A 10070-nucleotide genomic window follows, 5' to 3' on the forward strand; every position below is an offset into this window, starting at 1 on the left:
CTTATGCCTTGATTTAGGATGAGAATTAATGGCCTTAAGTTGCACCAGGGGAAGTTCAGGTTGGATACTAGGAAACATTTCTTCTCAGAAAGAGTGGCAATGCAGTGGCACAGCTGCCCAGGAAGCTGGGGAAGTCACTATCCCTGTAGGTGTTCAAGAAGCATGGAGATGTGGCAGTGAGGGATGTGGGCAGCAGGTATGGTGGGGATGGGTTGGACTGGAGGATCTTAGTGGTCTTTTCCAACCTTGATGATTCTGTCATTCTATGATTTCAGATTTACTGCCCTTTGTTCTGATAACCTGTCTTTTTGTTTCTGCTCAAATACTGATTTACATTTTGATGTTGCTCATAGGTGCATCATCTTTTAATTCTGTGTTTGACCACAGGGAGTAGCTTATGTCTCACCAAGAATTTCTGCATCTGCAGTCATTGAAAATGCAGTATATTTGCTAGAAAGATGCCCTAGGAGTCCCTCCAAGAACTAGCTTCAAATTGTAAAGCTGTCACTCCTCCTGGTTTAATCTGTGCTCCTCACTCTTAATCTAGACATCTCATCCTCTCCTGTCTCTTCCCACTATCTCCTTTTGTATCTCCTTTAATCTCCTTGTTTAAGATAAATAGAGCCTTCTGAGATGTCCAGCCCCAACAAAATCTTCTCATTTCCATGTTCCCTCATGTCCAAAGTCCTCACTGTGCCCTGACAACCAACCTTACAGTAAATGTTTTATAATATCTACCTGGAAACACCACACCACACGTACACAAATTCCACTGTACACCTAGGGGTGTTCTCCAGGGACTGGCATTTTGGAACAGCCCAAGGAGGCATCATAAGCTGCATGTATTTGCTGCTGTAAAACAGCAGATGCAGGTATCTACCCACCAAAGCTATCTTGGTGCATTGAAACAACTCGAATGAAATCCAGCAGACAGGGAGCATAGTGTTCTGCTCACCTCGTTGAGCACCCACTTCAGTTCAGATACAGTCCTTGCTCCATCCTTCACTATGAGAGTCCTTGGATTTGAATGTAAACAAGAAACAACAAAAACCCTTGCTGGGAATTTTAATAGGCTCACCAAGTTTAGAACTGCACTACTTTATAAAATCAAAGCATGTAATGATTTCTTAAATTGTAATTAAAAATTATAGCTCCAAAAATACTGTAGTGATGAGCCCTGGTCCCTCCGAGGAGCACAGCAGCTCCCCAGAGAGGGGTACAGATTAGAAAACACATTCCACATGAAGGCTTTTACTGTAATTATTTGCATAACTGGATTAAAGAAGTATACCAGTGTGCCTCTAAATCTTATTATTGTTTATTACTCTGGATATCAGAGAAAACAGTAATTACATTTTGCAGAGATTGCTGGGCCAAGGTTCAGAAGTGAGGCTGTGTGAGCATATCCACAGTCACTGCTGTGGCCAATGGGACTGCTGAGAAGAGAGAAGGAGCCTCAGGACCTAAAGGCAAGACCATCTTGGGGTGTTTCTGCAAAACCTAATCCTGCAGGTGACAGTCCAAATTCAGTGTTACCAGCAGAGCCCCAGGTGCAAACACAGGAGATGGAAAACTCCAGGCATGTGTGCGGTGCACCTGCCCTTACATGAGGGTGCCCAACATGCAGCCCTTGGTGCTGCTGTGAACACAGCTCTAGTGACTGTTGATAGCAAAAGCTCATTTGTAAGAGTTAAAGATAAAAGACAGAGAAATTTAAGCTCTCGTTTGCTTCCTTCTGCCCTTTGCAGCAGCCATCTGCAGTCACTAGCATGCGAGAGAACATTAATAACCAAACTGCGGTGCCTGGAAATGGGGGTAGAAACGTGGTGTGGGGGAAAGAAATAATGGCCTGCAGTGGTTAACAATTTTTTTTCTAGTTACTCCACTGCGCTTTGGATCACTGTAATAAAACGCTGTCTGTATTTAGCACACGGGGTTGTAAACATTAAGGACCATCTCACTGCTGATTAGCCTTTACAAATTGACAAATGAAAAGCTTGAAGTAGCACAGTTCCATAAAAGAAAAATCTCCAAAACTCAGGATTTTGTTGTGAAAGCTTCTCATGTCAGTGCTCAGTGCTTGCTCTCAGTGCTGTACTCACTGCTCTTTTCTACAAAGCCCTGAAGCAGAAACTAGAAACCTCATTAAATTTGGTTGGTTTGTTTGGAAGGTGGGTTTTTTTTGCTGTTGTTTTTGTTGTTGTTGTTGTTGTTTTTCCTTTTTCAAAATCTCCAGTTATTCTGCATACTGAACTTGAAAGAAAACGATCTCCCAAAATTCAGTGAAAGCATTTTTCAGTAAGATATTCAGATGTCTAAACCACAATAAGCAAAGCAGCTATGCTTAATCACTGAGTAAATGCAAACAGTGCCCACTTTAGAGAGACTTCTCTGATTCAGTGTTGCTGTAATCAGTTTCTAATTTTCAGTTCCTCATTGCAGGCAAAAGCACGGCTTGAAATTGCAAGGAAATTTGTGAAAAGGGATTTCAAATGTTTTTCCCAGTGTGTGTATTGGCATCTGTGTATTTTTTTAACTAGATTAGCTTACTGAATGTTGATGAGCAGAATGGTACTGTTTCACAGTAGGAATGCATTTAGAAACCAGTGAAACCATAACCTTTTTCTTCTCTCTCCTTCCTTATCTATTTGCCATGCCTGGCAGCACATGCATCTCTGGCCACACACAGGTACAGTAGGTTCAGCCTGGCTGAAAAAGGACAAAACTGCCTCTGTGCTTTTTCTATAGCTGGGATATCAAACAGCTCCTCACGTCGCTTAATGTTCTGGCTGGAAGAAGCCTCTTCAGAAAAGATGTCTGGTGCCACAACTTTTTCCTTGATTCTTATCAGTTATCTCAGGTATTTTTAGTACATACAGGAGGAAAAGACTAGAAATCATTTGTTCGATTATAGCTTTTAACTCCTTTCTTCTATTGAAAGGTGAATGTCAAAGGAAATTGTTTCCTCCCAAGAGACTCCTTCAAAAGAGAGCACTTACCACTGCTTTCTGACAAGCCTTTCTTCTCTTGGTCACACAGTGCTCATCACAGCTCAGTGACAACAGCCCCTTCTACCCACCATCTTTTGAAGTGTTCTTGAAGGCCCTATCAAGGTCTCTGGCTGCCTCTGGAGATCAAAGCTGATGGCAGCATTACCCATTACACACGTCAAAATCTGTTCCTCAAGGGAAGAGCAGAAAGCTTCTTGTCTGACAAGGCTACGCTGATCTCCATTGGCTGGGAACATGGTCACCTTGCTGAAGGGTCAGCAAATTGGGGTTATATGAGACAATGGCAAGCACGCAACTCAATGTCTTGTGGCATATCTTAATATCCTCCTATTTTGATGAGTTTCCACACACGTTTTCCAGTCTGACCACCCTTGATGGCAGCATCAGCAAATTTACCAGGTGACTTTGCTAATTGGCTGTCGGTCACTATGCATCAGCCACACCTCACCAAACAGCTTCACTCCTGCCTTGTTTGCCCTCTCCCAGCAGTGCAGCTCATCTCACTGTGTGCCGTGATACAGCTCCCAAGACACAGCAGCCATGGGATCTCACAGCAATGCTCCCAGCAGCCCTTATATTATGATGATAATGTCAGCTCTGTAAAAGGGCAATTCAGAGAGCTGAGGCTGTTCTTCATCATGACCCTAATGGAGGAGATCTACAGGAATACTGTCACTCTTTTACTATGAAACTTATACTAGGGACTGTATTTTGGGTAGATACACAGACTTAACTTTCACCAGTCCAAAGATTTAATCCCCTCACTGGGGTATCCAGATCTTGTATTCATCACTGCTTCTCCCTGTTCCCACATCTATGCTGCCAGTGACATGAAAACAAGATAGGAAGGACCCTGCAGTTTACACAAAGGGATTTTTTTGTTCTCCACAGCCTCTAGCTCCCATCAAAGAAAAAAAGACATTTGGGGATATGATCTCTGCCTCGCCTTCTCCAGAAGGGCTGGAAGTGCTGGGGAAGTCACCCATGGGACGTGTGGTGATATGACTGAGCCCCCAGTCATTAGCAACCAGAACTGATTAAAAGTGGAAATGACTTACAATGTTGCAGGAAGTGCACTTCCACCAGCTCTTGTGTTTACAGCACCACACTGGCCATAATGCAATTTGTAGCGGGTCCAATTTTCTTTTTTCTCCAGGCAAACATTTTCTTCAGCTCCCCCTAAAGCTGTCATGGAGCCAGGCGTAGAGGAAGGCATTGGTGCAAGCAGACATCATGGCAAACCAGTGGCACAGCAGCTGGATGAAATTGAAGTACTGCTTGTCAATTAAACTGATATCTATATCCTTTATCATGTTGAAGATGTGCAGAGGCAGCCAACAGACTCCAAAGGCTGCCACCACCAAGACAAGCAAGCGAAAAGTCTTTCTCCTTCTTGCCCGGTCCCATTCAGCTTGGCCCTGGGTGACATTGCCTGGGACCACTCGGTTTTTCAGCTTGACTGAGATTCGCAGGTAGGACAGGGAGATGACAGCCAAAGGCAGCACGTAGGTGATGATGAGAGTGCTGTAAGCATAAGCCAAGCGATCTCTTTTCATATGGAACCAAAACTCCTCGCAGATGGAGAAGTCCAACTCTGGGAATTCTGCATGATAAGTGTGGGCCAAGGCTGGGGCAGCCAAAGTGCAGCTCAGCAGCCAAATGGCAGCCAGGATATAGGCACAAACAGGGATAGTGAGCCTCCTCCGGAATGGGTACACCATGGCGTAATACCTATCCACAGCTATGACAGTCAAGGTGAAGACAGACACAAAGACAGTGACAGGTTGCATCAGGAACACAAAGTAGCACATGAAACGTCCGTACACCCATCCTCTGGGCTCAAAGGCATATGCGAGAGTCAGAGGCACACAGGTTGCACACATGAGCATGTCTGAGAAAGCCAGATTGCCTACCAGAAAGTTGGTCACGTTGTGCATTTTTTTCGTTTTGCAGATGACATAAATAAGAAGATAATTCCCAATGACACCAATAAAAACTACTAGGGAGTAGCAGGGGATGATGAGTGGCTTGAAGGACTGAACAAACTGGAGCCCTGAGAACAAATTGCTGGCATTGCTATGAATTGCAGAGAGGAAGCTCTGGGAGGTTAAATTGTCCAAATTCATCATTTCCCTCCTTTTGTCGTCTTCCATCAGCTAAGTGAAGTAGTTACCACTGCACTGCTCTCGCACTCAATCAGTGAGGATAATGAATGAATTACTGGCTGTGCAGAGGTTGCCACATGGATAGTAAACAAACATCTGTAAAAGCAAAAGGTGAAGTTGTAATCCTCGAGAGGCAGCTTTCAGCAGTTCCTAGGAAAAATCAAATACAGCCAATTTCCATTAAAGTCCTCCTGTATTTACCATTAAATCTAGGTTTTGACAGCACGCCACTTAATAAACATTTAATGCAGGGAGTACTTACTGCAGTGTTTTTCTAATCCCATATGATTTTCCTGTGGATGCCAAGAAGTGCCCTAGATGTCTGGCTTCTGCAAATCCAAGAGCGTGTGTGTGTGTGTTAGAGAGAGAGAGAGAGAGAGAGAGAGAGAGAATATATGAGTGAGAAAGAGAGTGATGCGCATTTACAAGCTAAGTGGAGATCAGTGTTTTTAAACAGTCTTCACTACTAGGTCATGACAGATTTGTCTATAAGCTTTTATCCCTATTGGCTGCCCTGAGCATTACGTTGCTCTTTGCGTGTGTCTTACTGATAGTAATTAGTTCTTGAATATACTTTCAAGAATTCCCCTTTCTTTGCGGTAAGTCTGTACTTGCCCTTCCCAGCTAAAATTAAATTTGCATTCATTAACGCGAGCCTACACAGCATCTAATCCCAGATCCACTTTGTCACAGTCCTCAGAGCACCCAAAAAAGCTACCTGTAAATTTGCTGCTGTAACATGACGGTAAAATGGAATTCTGATGACATGTAGACATCAGATGAATGCTTACGCCGCTAGAGGGACTCAGCTACGCACCTGGTGAATGGAGTTATGTCGAGATGAGCATTGTGCATGGAACAGAAAGAATCTCATTTTCTAACGGGGTTAAAATGTTTGCTCATCGCTGGTGAGAATTTTCAGTGGGGTTTACATATCCTTAAGAGTAAAAACGTGCAAAGATCTCAAAGGAAAAACAGCACCCAAGCAGCTTAGCTGTAACGGCTCACCTGTAGTGAATTACAACAAATGGTCTCTACAATTGCAGCTGCGCAAATATATTTGGGATGTTCCTTCATTAGGCATTAACCTTAAGTAGATGCTAATCTTTTCCACGCTAAACAGCAAATGCAAACCATTCTCTAAAACAGCACATTAGTTTTGTATGGTTCAGGCATTAGAAAAGATCAGGACAGATGTGCAGAGAGCACACGTTTAAGCAAACATCAGCATCAGACTCTTACTTATTGTGCTAATTCTCCCTTTATTCCCCTCCATTTCAACCACATTGGGACCAGGACCTCTGCTGGTGAAAAAAAAAAAACAATGAAACTCCACTGTTTCTATTTACATCCACTAGAGATACTTTTGAAAAATAATAAAATAGAATAAAAGGATAAAGGAGCAGCCTAATAGCTTTTGAATACTTCAAAGCAGGGAACATCGCAAGGTTTTGCAAGGCACTGAGGGGATTCAGACACAACTACAACAGGCATTTTATATCCTAATGTCTTTGACTACTCAAGAAAACATAACCTAGTGTTTTCTATGAGGCCATTATTCTGTCAATACAATGGGAAGAGTGATTACACAAACCAAAAATTTAGATTTCAAGTGTGTCATAATCCTTCCTCTATTCTTAAAGAGGAGTTAACCTTGTGTAGCCTTTGCTCAGACCCAAGCCATTCTGCCACAAATACTTATTGATGGATGGGCATTTCAAACCTAGTAAGTGCAGATTTTGCAACTACATTTATGATTAGATTATACTATGGATTGGAATATGGGCATTATTCCAGCCTGAGGGGAGAGCAGGTGTGTAACCGAGGTGCTCAGAAGTACCATCCTTCACTTCACGGACATTGTGACCTACCCACGACCCATACAAAAAATGGGATGCTACATCCCACTTTGGAGTCCAATCTCATGTATCTGAGCTAAAGGGGACCCAGAGGAATATAGTACCTATTTGTCTCTACATAGTCCAAACCCAGAATAGCAGGAGGATTTGAGAGTAATGATTTCAAAGAGGAATCCTACTGTTTTCACCATCCCCTGTGACCATACTATTTTCTTATAAGCAGAATGCTGCAAAACTGTTTTCTTACACTCATAAATACATTTGTTTCACTTAGTTGGGAGAAAACTGATCTCAGTCCTACTGAGGTCAAACTGAGCCTTCTAGCTGATTTCTGTAGGCTTTGGACTGCGTCTCTAATACAAGCCAAAACATAGAAGAATGAACAGTGAGCATTTGTAAACAGGCTACATACTGCCCACATCCTACTGGAGTTTTGATGTTTATGCTAGGAAAGAAGACTCACAATAATGTCAGTGCCCACATAGTGCTTGAAAAACACCTTTTTAACTAACTTTGTTTTTCTGAAAAGCTGCAGAGCAAATCTAATGAATATCCTCACTGCATTCCTATGAGAAAAAGTTTATGCTTTGCTATGCGAGAATAGAAATCAAACAAAATATGTAAAGTAGCCTTCAAGATCACCTTAACGTTCAAGTTACAGAAACCTATAAGCAAGTTTAAATGTTCTTTTATTTCAAGATGTAGAAAGCAACTTTCATGCATTTTCTCTGATCTTTACATGTATTTCCTTCACCTCTGAAGCCAGTAACTAGTTCATTCTCTGTTTGAAGGCTCCTATCTTATTTCTGTTAATGATTTTCTGTTTGTTTTGGCTTCAGGCAGAAAGTTTCCTCAGTTCAGCTGTATTCTAAAGCCGAGACCTGGAAAGATAATATTTACTAGGGGGCTGAATGGAAAACGTATTTCAGCATTTTAACCCAAAGAAATCCTCTTTTCTCATTTCAAAACTGCAAATATTAATCTTGTCTAGAATTTCCAAGATTAGATGGCAGAGTCCTTCATGAATGGCGTGTAAGTCTATTTCACACAGAATATACTTAAAGAGAAAAGGTCACAGAAACTGCAAAGTGTCTCATTAGAACTGTTTTGCCATTCCAAGAGTATGAGAGTGTCACACATACTGATGCTGACCAATGTCTAATTGAAACCCTTGTTTTCCTGGAGTCAAGAGAAAATGTGTGATCTGAAGGCAGACCAACAAATCTTCACAGAAATGTTTCACAACTGCGCTTCCATGAACTCTCACAGTAATCTGCCCAGCTCTGTATGGGCACAGAGCAGGAACATTGTTAGCTTTCATAAAGTGATAACCTCCCTAAAGCGCTGAAGCTGCTCTGTATGTTCATGCTTAATCACCTCCACAGTTCGTGAGCGAAACAGCATCCATACATGAGATCTGGTCCTAGCAGCTACACTGGCAAAATTAACAGTCCTTCTTAAGTTAGGAGGTCCTCTTCTGTTACATCAGCTTTACAGACTTCCAGAAGATTTCTTCTGTCATTTGATCCTCGTTTACATGTGTCAGTTTTCTATACTTGTGTTCACTTGATAAGTGTCTCTTTTTGTAATAAGGAGACATATAAATAAATAAATATTATTTGTTAACACAGAACTCCTTGATAAAGTCTTCCATATTCTTCCAGACTTCTGGTAAAGAGCAGAGCAGGTAATTCTTGCTAAGTCTATATTAAAATTTTGCCAGCATTGAAGGAAGCAGAGACAAAGGTTCCTTTGCCAATTTCTCATGATCAGTGAGAGAACAACAAGGGTGCACGTCAAATAATTTCAAGACAGAGCTGCTTGTACCTCCAGCTCTCATTTAGTCATTTGAACACATTGTGTCTGCCTTCACTGTGGGCTGAGATGTCACAAACTCTAAAAAGAGTGTTTACAAAGGGGCCTGTTTAATTCACGCTAGTTTTTTTGTTTGTTACCGCTGCTTTTCTGTGATTTAATAGGGTACAAAAGGAAGCTCTTGCCAAGCTAGCCTTCCATCTATGAGCTATTAAATTCATTTTATTCGTTTATATTATTAGTTAGGACATACAGCAGTTCCTCTCAATTTCAACTTATATAATACATACAATTTAGCATATGAGGAACTGTCAGCTATACCAGAGGAAATGAAAATTTTCCTAAGAACCATAAAGTAGTCAAAGAATAACAACATTGATAAAGGAATTGGTCTAGAAGGCAGTAATCATTTATGCCCATTAAGAACTTTGCTTGCAATTTAATAACCTTGATAGCTCTTTTTATTATGCTAGCATGAAAAGCAAGCTAGCACCAGCAAGTTTGGAAGCAGAGGTGGTATGAAGGGTTACTGCAATATTACACAAAGAAACTCTGAAACTGTGAAGGTAAAGAAGCTTGATAGTATTACAGCTTGTCATAAAAGTCAGGATTGAGGTCACCTGGTAATAAACATTTTCACTGTGGCTTAGGAAGGAGAAGCTTCCGTACAAAGAAGCAATCAATTAATTTGGAGGTGCAAGAAACATTTATGACTTTCTGAAAGATTCCAGGGTGAATTTGTCTCTACAGTGCATAAATTTCTGGACAATTTTCCTACTGTGTCTATTCATTAGTGCAGAATGTTGTATTATTTAAAAACACAGGGGAGGATGGTAAACTGTAGAGCAGGTGAAGAGGTATTTTAGCTAGGGAACAATATGAATGAAAAGACAAATTCACCACAGACAAATTTAGGATGAAAAGTAGAACACTTCTAAGAGGTAGGGCAAAAAAGTACCCTTTGGAAGTGCTGACTTTTGGAACAAACGGTGTATTATGGGGAACAAAACACCTATTTTTAACAGAAAGCTTGAGTCATTTATTATGTGATATGATTGCCTGCATGGGGCTTGGGCTTCAGAAGATGCCATCTAGCATACATTAGTACAGTTTCAGACTTTGAACTTCAGTCACTCTTCCTTGAAAACAACACCACTAACAGTATTTCCATTGATAAAGTTCAAAAGATAGGATTAAAATTTCTACACATGCACACCACT

General features: G+C 41.3%; 1 protein-coding gene across 1 annotated transcript; it reads right to left on the minus strand.

Moving 5' to 3' along the window:
* Positions 1 to 263: 263 nt before the first annotated feature.
* PRLHR (prolactin releasing hormone receptor) lies at positions 264 to 5678 on the minus strand. The gene is given in 2 exon segments (XM_031554545.1): positions 264 to 4189; positions 4192 to 5678. Coding segments are annotated over 2 exon segments (1056 nt in total). The 5' UTR covers positions 5165 to 5678; the 3' UTR covers positions 264 to 4106.
* Positions 5679 to 10070: the final 4392 nt, after the last annotated feature.

Source organism: Meleagris gallopavo, chromosome 8 (genome assembly GCF_000146605.3).
Source record: "Meleagris gallopavo isolate NT-WF06-2002-E0010 breed Aviagen turkey brand Nicholas breeding stock chromosome 8, Turkey_5.1, whole genome shotgun sequence".
NCBI lineage: Eukaryota > Metazoa > Chordata > Aves > Galliformes > Phasianidae > Meleagris > Meleagris gallopavo.